Genomic DNA, 14,288 nt, shown 5'->3' on the forward strand with positions numbered 1-14,288 from the left:
TCAAAGTTTTACCAGGAAATAAGACTACAGCAGACACATCTTTTCTGCTCTCAATCACTGCCATTCTAGAGCTCAAGACAGTTCACATTTTAGATAAAAGCAGCAATTTTGTACGTTAGAACTTAATTCTAGAACTCTGATTTTTGGAACTCACTGAATATACCAGTAAGTGGAAGAAAATATAAATGTTTCTAGGATTAAAGCTCAAGTTGTGAAATACTGAAGGAAACAATCTGCATGAAAACTCAAATACTTGTTTCTGTGATACAGGCACTGAGAAGTGAACATGCATCACTGAAAGACATTGGGTCCATTTCTCTCAAGGGAATGCATTTTACACTAAAAATATAGAATAAACCCATACAGCATCAGAAGGATCATGGGAGAGAGATTGAAAAAAAAAAAAAATGATGACAACACAGAACATCTACAATGTACACACACACCCTGGAAGGTTTATATATGCTCTATATATATTTCAAAGTACACACAAGCTGCCCATGTGGCAGGTTGAGAAAATAGGAATACATCTTGGGAAGGTCATGAAGGAAAAAAAAAACCACAGAGGAAAACAAAGAGTTATTTACATTCAATAATTCAGTAGCCTTTAACACCTCTATATACAAACAGGCTCTATTTATGTACAGACTGCACTGGGAGCCGAGTGAAGTTATTCCAAACACAAAAGAAAAATACAAAACCCCTTGATAATTGACTTGAACAAGCGTTTACAGGTTGCAGAGATTTCTCCATTTACAAAGAAAATACTACACATGGAACAGAGAACTGGCATCTTTGGGAGCCTGAAGTCCTTACTGGAGGGGTGTGTTCCCAATGAACCACAGAGCCACGGGGAAAAGTGAATTCTTGCAGTGCAAGGAAGTTTGGAGGGGTTGTAATTGCATTTATCATGCCAGACATATCTTAATTATGAAACCAGTTAACAAGTCATAATTTAGTTGCTGTCAAGGGACAGTTAGAAAAAAAAATCCAAAATTTGGGTTTTCAATTCCCAAATCAACTCAAATATGTACCTTCTCCTCCTGCAGCACAATTCCCAAATCCACACAGAAGTTGCTGCTGTTTTGCACATGGCACTGCCCCTGTTACCAGAGCCCCCTGTCCTTTATAGGTTTTATACTTTTATACCCATTTCATTTTCATACAAAGCAGTTTGTATTTCATTTTGTACAAAGCAGATCAATACCCCACAAGCAAGAAAATACAGAGACCACCCGTGCCTGGTAATTTATGATGTAATAATTGGTCTTTTTTTCCTCCCCAGGAGGATGTTTGTCTCACAGGCAGTGCTGCAAAGGGACACCACTCACTGTTCTTACCCCATCCAAGGCAATTTCTATTCCTTTTCTCCCCAAGTTTTATCAGCAGCTCATGCAGGGAGCAAACACCAAAATCCACACCCCAAGCACCGAGTAGGAATTTTTGAGAGAAAATGTTGCTGTGGCTTGAAGGCTGTTTTGTTTTTTTTTTAATGTTAAGTTTCAAGATATTACAACAGTCCAGAGCCATGGCTGCAGCTGTGTTAGTAAGTGGATGGCAAAGCCAAGGCAGTGATGGTGCAAGGAACAGGCAAAGAAGAGCAAATAGAGGAACAGATTTCTGGAACAAGAACAGTTCTTATGGAAGTACTGTCAGCTTTCATCCCCTCCAGGGAACACAAGTCCATGGGAAGTTTAACAGGTTGAAGCAAAAAGGTTTGCTCATCAATACAGGGAATATCAGATTTGCTCATCCCAACAATCAAAGTGAGCATAACCAGGCTGAGAAGAGCACTTAGGAACCGAGTGTTATTTAAATCATTAAAAAAAAAAAATCACTAATTGTGAATCTACCACTTCCAGAACTATTTTACTGAGAATCAAGACCTAAAATGTTATGTCACCATCTCAGATGGCAGAAGTTTCTACAGCAAAGAACAATTCAGCAGCAGAGTCAGGGCAGTCCCCACACAGCCTGCCATTACTGGCAGTTTGGTTCTGCTGCAGCAGTGATCTGTCAACACACTCCTCAAAATCCCAGCCCTGCTCCAGCAATGGGTGCCAAATCCATCCCCTGGTGGGTACAGAACACAGGAACAGCCTCCCCCACACCCTGTGCTCCAGAGTTTGCCAGGGCATCATCAGCTCCCAGTGCTGAGACAGATCTCAGCTCCCTTCCCTTGCTCCCAGCAGAGTGGAGATCCCCACACTGAGCACCTGCACTCAGCTCTTCACAGAGGTGCAGCAGCACATGGGGAGCAGAGCATTTATTCCAGATCTGCATTTATCCCAAGCATGAGCAGGGGATTCACCCCTCCTGATCAGTTCAGGCTGGGGCTGAGACCACACTGAGCTGCTGGCACAGGGAGCATTAACAGAGCCTCAGCAGCAGCAATTCCATGAGGGAAGCCCCTGCAGCCCTGCTCTTTGTGACCCCTGGGTGGCTCACCAAGTGCTTCAGAGGTGCCACACCTGCAGCCATCCTGCTCTGGAACTGAGCCTTCCTTAAAATACACACAGAGCTTTAGACAGAGTTTAGTTCTTGCCTCATTAGTGAGTTCAGCTGAGAGATTGGGGCTGCAAGACAGAAGCCTGGTTAGAGCAGCCTGCAATATGCCAAGTCCTGTCAAATTCCAATTGTACAGACTTGTTAGTTTTTTTTGGAATATGGTGATTGCCTAAACAAGACTCCACTTCTTGTTAGTACAATAACTTTTATTTGACATCTACAAGATCATTATCTTGTAGTTTTTTGGACAGGTTTATACAATCTCAATTTTTCAATAGTGCAACCTGTGCAAGCAAGAAATGACAAACATTGTCCTTCACTTTCTTATAAACATCTACTATTATAGGCAAAACAAAACTTACCCATATTATAGATAAGTGACTATTCACATTTGTACATTACAATTTCTTTTAAACAGCTCCAGATAAACTCTACAATGTCTTACAACATATTAAACATAACAGAAACAGCACATACAGCGGAACCCTCAAGTGTTTCCCATTCTCTAATTTACAGCTCAAGTAAGGTTTCATCTTACAAGTGACAAATTAAATTATGTTAATGAAGTAAAAAATATAAGATTGTATGCGAGATGGAAGTGAATTTGCACTTAAGTTTCCGTAACCACCTCAGATTAAGGAAATGCTTCAATTTAAGGAAAACAGGCATCCAGCCATCTTTGCAGTACACATTAGGAATACCATTAATACATTAAAAATGAACTAATTTTAATTTAAGATGTTTATCACAAAAAGAACATGTTGTAGACTCAAATATATAACTCCCAGGAGAGAACCAGAAAAAATGCAACACCTGGGTATAAACACTATAAAAATGCAATAACCAATGCTGTACAACTAAGATTGTGTTTCTCTCTGAATTCCTGTCTCGTGTGTTTATGCTGTCCATGCCCGTTTCCAAAGACATGCACTGTCAAACAGAAACTGGGAAGGAACCTGAATGCATGATGTGCAACCTCTAGGTATCATGCTTTTATAAACTCAAATTGAAGAGAAAAACCCAATATATATTTTCTATATATATACTCAATACATGCATTCGAGATCTCCCACAGCAATGGCATCGATGCACTGCGTTAAACCCTGAGCACTGTATGACAAGATAAAAATAAAGCCTGCTTGGGGATTTTCAAGCATTTTCAAACAAATTGTGGTTTGTAGCTTAAAAGGCCAAAAGTAAAAGCAAACAGGAAGCACTACAGAGAGCATAAGGAAAGACAGATGCACCACCATAAACAACTGCTGGCTTTCAGTTCTACCAACCTTTTTAGATCTCTTTATTCCCAAAGTATTTGAGACACAACTGAACTGAAAAAGTTATATTTCTTTGGAATCTGTCCCTGATTTTTATGCGAGTGATATGCTTTTACAGCCTTTTCCTCAAACACCAAAGTCAACACCTGCAGCTTGTCCTCTCAGGCGTTGTTGAGGTTGGTGATGCTCTGGGGGTGGTGCTGCTGCCAGATCTGCTGCTGCTGCACTGCGAGCTGCTGCGACTGGTCGGACGTCGACAGGAGGTTCACCAGGGGGGACACACAATTTGCAGGAATGATCAAACCTGAGAACAGCAACACATCAATGGTTTCATAAAAACACCAGCATTGAGAGCACAGGCTGATGATTCCACCCCTTAATTTATGAAGCAGGACAAAGAAGTTCTCATTTTGCCTGACAACAAACTTTAGTCTCATGTTACCTACTGTCACCAGAAGTCAGCTCTTTTTGCTTTTCTAGTCTCACAGAGGTTACATCACTATGAAAATCTAAATATGGAGAAACCTACTTCCAATATCCTGGAAAATTGGTACTAGAGGAGGAACTGCCATGATATTGGCACATCCCACAGGAAGTCCACACTTAAGAAAACATTTGGAGAGCTTGGTTTCTGAGGTCCCTGTTTTGAGGGCTTTGCTGCAAGGTTTGGTGAAGAGACAATCATCTTGAAGTCATTCTGCACACTTCCAGTAGCTCAAAAACCAAGAAAACAATTATTTCAAAGACCTACTATTCATTGCCAAAAGTGGGGGAAAAGTGGAGCCATTACGATGTCAAAGAACCTCAGCTGCAGCAGGCTGTGCAAGACATTTGTGCTGCAGCAAATCCAAAGAACTGAGACTAAAGTGCCCCAAAGCCTGGCTGAAAAAGAAACCTGCCTTCATTAACCTGCCTCAATACATTGCATTTAAATTCCTCCAGCTGCAGATAAGCCTGTTCTCTTGAAACATCCTTCTCCAAAGCTGGGAGCAGCAGAGGAGCAGCCCCTGCACCCACCTACGATCCTCTGCCCATCCTCAGTCCTCAGGCGGACGATCTGCATCTTGACGTTGGTGCCGCTGACGGAGGCCAGCACTCCCTCCACCTTGGTCCACACGCTCAGCACTGAGCCACACAGCACGTAGTAGGTCCTGCAGCGCAGCCCCACCTCACACACCAGCCCCAGGCCTGCCTTCTTGCAATTGCCTCTCCTGCAGACACACAGGAAAGCTGTCAGAGACATTCTGCAAGCAAACGTGCCTCATTTTGTTAAAAATGGGACTTGTGGTTATTTAGCGTGTGATTAGGAGTAGAGCAAGGGCTGCACATGGATTGAGGGGAGGATATTTGAGCTTTGGGAAGGTTGGCCTAGTTAAGCCCCCATCTACAAAATGACTCAAAGCTCTGTCTGTGCAAAGATACCATCACTGAGGTCACCTGAGAGCTGGAGTGTTACAGGACACTGGTATCTGATCAGGGTATTTCAGAAGCTCCAATATTAATCTGAAACTTCTACCAGTTATGCAGTTCCTCAGGAATTCAGCCATCAGCTGAGTTCAGACACACAGGAGGCAGCAGAGGAGCAGCTGTTTCTGACATCCATCTCACCTTTAAACACTTCTCCCCAACAACATTTGAACTATCAGACTACAATAACAGAACAGATTAAGGCACTTGAAGCACAAGGTACTCCTGAGTAACTCTGAGTGTAATTTACACATTAACATTCATCTCATGGATTCAGACTTTAGGACAAGTGCAAAGCCTGATGTTTTCACTCAGAAGTTGGGTCATTTGGCTGGTCATGGGGCAATTTCCCTCACACAAGAAATACAAGACTTTACAGGAGGGACAGAAGAAGAGAAGCAGTGATAAACCAGTCCAAAGTGAAGCAGAAGTCAAAGCACAAACACTGACCAGTAGGCGTGGGTGCAGGTGTCTGCAGAGGAGTTGTACTGCTCCAGCCAGTGTGGCAGAGCATCCTCAGAGGGTACCTGGAAGAGTCATCCAAAGTGGGAGTAAAGTAAAACACAACAAAATTTACATAGAATAAAAATAATTTGGTTATTATCATGAGAAAGAAGGAAGCACCAACATCAGGATGGTGTAGAGAGGTACAGCATCCTACACTATAATAATTTCAAACTATCCATCTCAAGAGAGGAGCAAAATGCTTCAACAGCAGAACCTCAGAGCTTTTTCCATAAACCACCTGATGTGAGTTTCCTTAAGTTCTTGCAAATTCAACACTTGCCAAATCCAAAGGAACCTCATCTTTCATTACCACACCACAGATGATTTGTATTCAGAAAGTTTAGAAATAGATACAAGAATGTCAACATCATGTAGACCTGCTTAAAGAGGCCCAAATGAAACCTCTGCTCTGGAGAAAAGCCTACTTTTTGACTTGTCAAAATTATACATAAATAATTATAATTATTTTCAAACATTTCTAAGTTAAAAACAAGCATAATTTCAATAGTTACCTTCTTATATTTCTTTTTCAGGTCTGCACATGTTTCTAGTTTGAGTTGTTTCCCAGTATTTGGTCTGTATATCAAAAAAAGCTTCTTTTTAGGATTCACTTCTTTTACTAGAATTGCTGTTTTCTTGTTATTTCTTATCTGGGAAAAAAAAAAAAAGTTTAAATAAGAGATATCAATTTGGGCTCATATTCCTATCAGAAAATATCCTGAGGAGATAAAAGGTAGAATTTCATACTTAGTGTTAAAAAACCCTTAAAATTAATTTTAAAGTAAGACTCAACACATTTTGCAAAACTGAACAAATAAGTTTTTCAGTTTAGTCCCCAAAACCTCTGAATATAATCCAAGAGACAGGAGAATCTTACCTGTAGTGATAAATAAAACCCATCATCTGGACCTGTCTGCTCTGCCCACATCTTTGTTGCTTCATCCCAAGACATTCCTCTCTCCACACTGATCTACAAGAGAGCAGTGCAGGGGGATTTGAGTGGGAACAGACTTCAAAACAGTTACACACATGGGAACACACTGTAAAAACTTCCTGGCAGATGTTCCTAGCTCCTACAGAGATGATGCAGGATTAACTTACTGTGTACAGCTCCACATGTCCAGAGGTAGAATAGCCAGGAGTTAAAAACTTCTTAACATCTGCCTTCCTCACCTTCTCATCCCCAGAGCCCAAATCTGAAAAGGAAGGCAGAGTTTTATTCTGCTGCTCTGTTCTCACTGGAATTCAAGTGCACTGGGAAATGATTTGCTCACCTAAGATGCCCATGTCATATCTTCCATTCTTTTTAGCATTTTGAATAACTGCATTTAATGTGTCAGAGAAGTACTGGAACAAAGCATTCTGCTGATGGACTTCCATACCAAGAATTCGATTCAGAAATTTCCCTATATTGTTGTAATCTTTAAAAAGAGTAAGAAACACATGTATTAGGTCAAAGATTAAGTTTGATAACCACAAGCCCTCAATCAGTATTCAAAGACTGACAAACACTAAACACATTCTTTTAGAAATGCAGAAAACATTAAGTTCTTCCAAAAAGTCACTTTTTAGATAGTTCAGTTCTGCTGCTGGGAATCCACTGTCATGACATAAGATGTTCTCAGGGACATTGTACAGATACACTGAACACCCAAGTACCTTTATCAAGTGTCAGTATTCCAGATCTGTCTTCCACATTTATCAAGCCTACGCCAATCAATCCCTGACGAACATCTAGGAGAGAGAAAGAAGTTAAATCATATCTGCTTTGACATCTAAAAATAACCCAGTGAACTAACAGCTTGTTTAGCCACAGGATCTGATTCCAAAGCCTCTGACACCCCTCACTTCCCATTACTTGCAGTTTCTACCTAAGACATCAAATAAGGAAAACACAGCTTTGCCTTCAGTCCCTGCAGGAAGCACAGGTAGGGGAAAGCACCAGTGGCACCATGCATGAGAACAGTTCCAGCAGGTAATGGGAAAACGAAGAGAAAAATCTGTTTATAATCCAGTGGCCAAGTAAATACAGAACATTCCTTACACTGAGAGTTCACAGATCTGGTTTCAAGTGTGAACTTCAACATTCATGCAATGTGCACAGACTCCCACTGGGCGTTTACTCCCATCTGTCTCAGCTGATCATTTTAAATTGTAACAATGTTTTACAGCTCTCACAGTATTTCCATTTTTTGCATACTGGAGAAGGATCAAAAGGTAGCTATGGCAGCCAGTGCATTATCTTACCTTTGAAGAAGTCTCCAGGAAAATCAGGAGGAGGTGAGACCATTGGGGAGTCCAAATTCACAATGGATTTCATAACAATCTCCAGAGCATTTCTGCCATACTGTGAAAGAAAAAAAAATTGCTCTATCAATGTTATCCAGTGTTTGTACCTCAGCCCCAGGCACCAATGGTTTAACAGGGATTTATAATTCACAATGAAAAGCTTTTCTGTGCAACAGTGAAGGGAACTGTTTATCACCTTTATGTAGTGTAGTTTATAACTGAAACAGCCCAATCTTAATTTTTAATTGGAACTGCCAAATTAATCTTTCATTGTGGCTTAAAGGACACACACCATTTACTTAAGACTTTGATTGTTTGCAAGAACAAAAAAGTGATTTACAGATGTGTGTTCCACATGGCTTCACAAACAGAATTAGGGGTTACAGAGAGAGGCCTTCCAACAGAAAGTGATACACTTAAAGGTAAGGGTTAGAGGGGAACCCTCCTAAACAGGTCATTTGTGGAATAAGCACCACAGCATGAGCTCTCCAACAGAAACAGAATTGTCACCTTGTTGTCAAAATTGAATCTGCTGAGGTCTCGAGTTTCTGTGGCTCGTCTGTCCCCGTGGGTGAGGGCTCCCTGTCAAGACAAAATACAACTTTTAAGAAAAAGAAATCTAAATTGCATTTTCTCAAAGGAAAGAGAGGACCTCTTGAAACATCTTACCAAACTCTCCAGTCTTTTTGCAACTATAGATGCAAATCTTTGCTCTCCTGCCAGTTCAGAAATGAGGAACACATACTCTGGAGCAGTCACTTGGTTGGATCTATGAGTTCTTCCTGGATAATTAAATAGAAGCATATATATTAGATAAATTCTATTTCACTGAATAATTCTAATAAAATATGAACTGTGAAGAGCAGGGAAAAAAAGGCACAATTTAATCCAGCTAAAAGTTAATTTCTGCTGTAATACAGCAAACAGAAGATAGCACAGAAATACTCTAAAAGTTGTTACAACTTCTATGAAGACACTTCATATGTGAATGAAACTCCAAAGCTGCAGCCTAGGCTCATTTGTGAGGTTTCTTTCAAAGCTTTCAAGATGATCAGCTATGAGCACAGATAAAACTGATTCTGTTCAGGGGTACAAGAGACTGGAGGGGTCCTTAGGAGGTTGCCTGCTCAATCTGATTTTCCACACTAGTTCAATTATTATTCTGAGTCTGCTGCTAAGGGCACACAATGAGGGATTTACCAAACTGCTGGATGGCTCTGTCAGCACTCCAGGGCAGCTCCAGGGTCATGTGAACCCTCCTCCTCTGGTTCTTGGCCCTGCGGTCTGCTTGCAGTGAGATACCAGAGCTGGCAGCCTCAGAGATGATGGCAATGTTCTTTGATTGAGAAAAGAGATGTGAGTTAGCAGTAAATCCAAGATCAAGCTTCAGTTTCCAAAAAAACCCCTGGTTTCACAACTATTACCAAACACAGGCCTGGAATAGTTTCATGTCACAAGGCAGAGGGAGGGCAGCAAAGGTGTGGCTTTCTGTATCAGAGTTGGAAATGCTAATGAACTTTTCTGAGTGAAAGGAAGGGGGATTTGCTTTACTTTTCAACAACTCCCTGTGCAAACAAAGACTTGCCATCCCAGAGGGCAGGTATCCCTGACACTGGCTTGTACTTCAGAAGGAAAAGGGGAGGGACACAGACTTGCTCCAATAGCAAACCACAGAAAAGACAAAACATTGCTGCTAATGCTGTACAAGGAAGAGGATCCAGCCATTCCAGTACCTGAATGCATTTGCCTTGAAAGAATGTAAATGTTTGGGCTGTGCACAAATCACTTAGAGGAACCCCAGCCTTTACCCTCAAGTGTCACATGGGACCACACAAGTTCCATGCACAGTGACATTTACTCCATTTGCCCTCTTGTGGCAGCACCACCCAAGTGAGCCACTGGGAAGGGCTTTCCACCCCCCTCCTCCTTTTATCAGAGTTCTACCATTATTCAGGTCAGGACTTTCTTTCAGAGTGCAACATGAAGGACAGAAGCCACCACTCCTCCCAGTGTTACTTCTCAATCTTTGTTATGGTTAACAGGCCCCACCTTTTCCCTTTACCCCTCACTGTGATTTTCATACAGTGGTCTTTCCCATTTCCCAATTTTATAATTTCCTCTTTTCAGTGATCCAGATCAATGAATCAAAGATATGAATCACAAATCTGCCTTTTAAACACGTACTTTAAAATGGCTTAAAGGTGCCAGCTTTCAGTTTGGCACATGGGTGCACACCAAGCACAGGCCTGTGAGGTGACCCAAACTACAGCCTGACCTTTAAACACACTGGACTGCTGAACACACTGATTTGAAAAACAAAACAGCAGTGGAGTGAAAGTGCTGCTTAACTAGCACTTCCTGTACCTGCAAGTCACTGGTGAATAGCTTAGAGTTACTATGGCATCTGGCACATTTATCTGCAGTCTATCTCTTCAAGGATTACCTTATCTCCATCCATGAACCTCTGCTTTTCTGTGATGTTCAGGATTTCAACAGGCACATCCAGCTCAGACCTTGACTCGTAGGAGATGCTGCCATCATCATTGCTCACCACTCTCCCTTTGCGCCCGGTCATCTTCAGAAGGGAACACAAGCTCAGTGTGCCAACACCAAAACCACCTCAGCACCAAAAGCTCCAAGCAATATTTATCCATGTACCCACTCAGTAATTGACTCCAAGTGCATAACAGAGAACCTGGGTTATTTTTTGGCTGATGCCATTATCTGCTATGTAGAAATGATGTTGTATTATGCTACTGTTCATAAGGGATTTACCAGCAGCAAACTAAACAGACAGCTTAGGCTGCCACTGATCTTAACAGTTTTTGAAATCACACTGATGCTGCTACTTGATAGAGACAGGTAGCTTAAAGACATTTCTGAAGTTAGTGAGAGATTAATTAATCAGGCTTTTCATTAACACATAAAAGTGCTTAATCTCCACTGCCTTGGAGGATGAACTAAAGCTCCTGTCTGTTTAATACACACCAGCAGCAAATTGACTACAGCCAGTCAGAGAAACAGATCACAGTAAAGCAAAAGAGAAAGTGGCATGATTTACACAACTAGAAACTATAAAATCTCAGAAATAAGGTATCCACCCACTCAGAGCTCCCCCTGTATTCTAACACATTCTTCAAGTTTCTTTCATTCAGAGGCATCAGCAGAATAACCTCTGCTCTCACTCCTGAGATCACTAAAACTGATAACAAACCTCTTTAAAAACATATTTTTTTTCTGTATGTGAACACCAGCCTACCTCTGCAACATTTTCAGGACCACCCAGCTCATCTATAAGCTCATCCAGTGTATTAGGTGGAAGATCTTCAGCCAGCTTTTCCAGTTTATCCAGCAGTTCTTTTTTCATTTGTTGGGCCCTTTCGACAGCATCCTGACTTGTTACAAAGCTGCTGTTTGTGTTACTGTTTGCTGAAAGTTAAGAAAGACTCTTTGAGATTTAGAATTTTATTGCCTAACTGCTAGGAAATGAAACAACATCAAAGAAAGTTGCTCTTACCAGACGTGTTGGTACTAGAAGTGGTGGTTCCAACAGTGGAAGTGAAACAGCTGGGTCGTTTGGATCCCAGACCAGAGGCTAGTAAGGCACTTTGAATAGAATCTGGGTCTATGCTTTTCTTCTTTTTCTTTTCTTTATTTTTTTTATGCTCTTTTCTAATCAACCAGGGATCTGAAGTTAAAAAGAAGTTTTAAACATTTACTAAGCAACCATCCATGCCTTTGAAACAAATACATTCTCATTGCATAAAGTGACTTATAGAAGTATGAATTCCAGTGCACAAAAATCTAATTGAAGTTTCACATTCTGCTAATTGCAGTCTCACTGGAACTGAACTACATGTTAGTAAACATTTATCTGTGGCTCATTGAAATGTTTGGGAAGACTTTCTGCTTACTCTGCAAATACAGCTACGTGCTTGATGAAACACTTAGACTGTCTTACCATCTTCATCATCTTCACTGGATTCATCTCTGAAAGGGTTGAAGTCATCATCATCTCCAGAGCTCAAAAATTTGGAGCTCTCATTGTCACTTTCTTCATTGTCTGAAGCATCAGACTCGCTTTCACTCTCATCAGAGCTGCTACCTGCAAGGCCACCTGTTTTGCGGGCTTTTTTGGCTTCTCTGCTTATTTCTTCACCTAATTCCATCATCCCAGAAAAAAGAGAAGTTAGTTTAAACCTTAGTCTACACACTTTGAGGTCTGTTTTACAACAAACTAGAAAAATACTCTTTTGAGCAAAATTAAAACTTACAGTTTATATTGCTTCAGCAGCAATAGAACATCTATTAATGACAATCTCTAACAACAGCCTTAGCAGATGTGCAATACAATCTCTTTCATGGATGACTGCACAGATATTCCCCTTTCCCCTCCACAAAGTTCACTCTTAGGCAGCTCTGAAGTTGCCATTTTCACTGTTTTATTAGGGTAGGAACTTAAGCATTACCTTTTCGTTTCTTCACTTTGTTCTCCTTGCAAGGGCTGTCTCGGGGTGAATTGTTATTACTTTGAGCAGTCAGGTCAATTCCCAACAAGCTAAACAGCTTCTTCCTGTCAGGAGCTGGAAAGTGCTTTTCAATAAGAGACTGGAATACTCCTCTGTTTAAGAAAAAAAGTTTGCTTAGTGGAATTTGCATTTATTTAAAGTACAAACCTGTAACATTTAACAGCTTGCTGGACTTCTCTGAAGAATGATTTCTTGTGAGTGCAGTTGGGCACTTTCTGTATTATCACCCACATTACTGTATTTGTCACCTTCTTAAAAGTAGGAGACCTTTTTTTACAGCACTGTTATAACTTGTTAAATTTCTTTTTGGTAACAAGTGGCATTACTACTGTCATTTTTTTATTGCTCAATTTAAGTAAAAGATTAAGTTAATAAATTAAGAGCTTCAGAGCTTGGGATTGGCTCTGGTCCATCTGATCAAAGGGGGAAATCATAGCCTATAACTTGCTCTGGTATAAATGCAGCAAACACTTGGCAGGTGTCCCCATCCTCCCAGTTTGAGGGGAACAGTATGAGCTGTTCACACCTGAAAACATCACTTTGGAATGTCAGGAGAAGCAGGAGCTGAGCAGTGCTGCCAGATTTTAGGTACAGGCAGCTTCAGTAAAGAACATCAGCACTAAAGGATTCCCAGCCTGCACTTATACACATTTGACACACAGAAAGAAAAATGACCACACACACACACTAAGCTGGATGAAGGTTAGTTTTGCAAGGAACAGATTTAAAATTGTCTTACTTTGCTGTAGAAACAAAGTCATTCAGTTCCCCACCACCTTCCTCCAAAGCTTCCAATGTTCTTGCCTCTCCTGTCGACTGCAGGCCAATGACAACGCACTGAAGGACAAATGAACCACTGTCACTATGAGTTTTAAGTTTATTTTGCCTGAATTTATTCTCATTAGATACCATGAAGTACAAAATACGCTCCTAATACAGCTGAAAATATTTGTATTATATATAAGACAAATATTTAAAAAGAAGACTCGATCAACTCACTTTGCCATTCTTGATTTCTTCCCGAGCCAGCTGCACCACCCTCTTCACCTTTGAGGCTATGCAAAGGTACTTGAAAAACCTCTGGTGAGCTGACCAGAACTGACCCCACATGGACTTTTTCATGCGCTGCTCTGCGTCGATGAGATCGGCCGCTTGCTGAAACCTCTCTCGAGCACTGACCCACTAAACAAGAAAAGGAGCATTCAAATTTCAACCAACTTCAACCTCTCAGAAGTCAAAAGAAAAAGAAAATTTAACAAAGGGTTCTTACCAGTTTCACAGATTTATTGTACATTTTAACGTATTCCTGCGAGAGCAGAACTTCGTCAATTTTGAAAGTTACACCTGAAAAACTCAACTGTCTGGCTATGTACATTCCTCTCAGCTTCATATCCATAGCAACTATTTCCATGGCACCAACACCTCTAAAATAAAGGAACAATTTAAGTCCATATTAGAATTTTCAATAGCAAGAACTTGTTAAAAAACATCTCTAAACACAACCCCGTGTACTTTAGAAACAAACAGCTTACAAATGTGAAGGAATATGTTCTCAAAACAATTTGAAATTCATTCTTTACATAAAACTTTACCCCTGCCTTGCAAATATTAAGGGTACCCCAAGAGGTAAAACTCAGTTACTTTTTTCCCAAATGACCTAGGATGGATTAGGACACAGTAACTTAAAAATTGTAACTGGATAATGAAGTTGGTC

At 40.7% G+C, this 14,288-nt stretch overlaps 1 protein-coding gene across 2 annotated transcripts in view; it reads right to left on the reverse strand.

Annotated features, from left to right (window-relative positions):
* Positions 1–1,476: 1,476 nt before the first annotated feature.
* The window catches only part of SBNO1 (strawberry notch homolog 1), a 29,474-nt gene continuing 16,662 nt past the window's right edge, over positions 1,477–14,288 (reverse strand). For both annotated transcript variants that reach the window (XM_079322158.1, XM_079322159.1), the window contains exons 13-32: positions 13,845–13,998; positions 13,574–13,756; positions 13,314–13,411; positions 12,515–12,666; positions 12,007–12,204; positions 11,563–11,733; positions 11,305–11,474; positions 10,489–10,620; positions 9,246–9,381; positions 8,715–8,827; positions 8,556–8,627; positions 8,004–8,103; positions 7,416–7,490; positions 7,031–7,177; positions 6,858–6,952; positions 6,634–6,726; positions 6,269–6,406; positions 5,700–5,776; positions 4,800–4,993; positions 1,477–4,086 (exon numbers count right to left, since the gene is read on the reverse strand). In XM_079322158.1, the coding sequence (XP_079178284.1) occupies positions 3,944–4,086; positions 4,800–4,993; positions 5,700–5,776; positions 6,269–6,406; positions 6,634–6,726; positions 6,858–6,952; positions 7,031–7,177; positions 7,416–7,490; positions 8,004–8,103; positions 8,556–8,627; positions 8,715–8,827; positions 9,246–9,381; positions 10,489–10,620; positions 11,305–11,474; positions 11,563–11,733; positions 12,007–12,204; positions 12,515–12,666; positions 13,314–13,411; positions 13,574–13,756; positions 13,845–13,998 (2,641 nt within the window). In that variant the 3' untranslated portion in view covers positions 1,477–3,943. The remainder of the gene's footprint in view (positions 4,087–4,799; positions 4,994–5,699; positions 5,777–6,268; positions 6,407–6,633; positions 6,727–6,857; positions 6,953–7,030; positions 7,178–7,415; positions 7,491–8,003; positions 8,104–8,555; positions 8,628–8,714; positions 8,828–9,245; positions 9,382–10,488; positions 10,621–11,304; positions 11,475–11,562; positions 11,734–12,006; positions 12,205–12,514; positions 12,667–13,313; positions 13,412–13,573; positions 13,757–13,844; positions 13,999–14,288) is intronic.

This window comes from Erithacus rubecula (genome assembly GCF_903797595.1).
Source record: "Erithacus rubecula genome assembly, chromosome: 19".
NCBI classification, from domain to species: Eukaryota; Metazoa; Chordata; class Aves; order Passeriformes; family Muscicapidae; genus Erithacus; species Erithacus rubecula.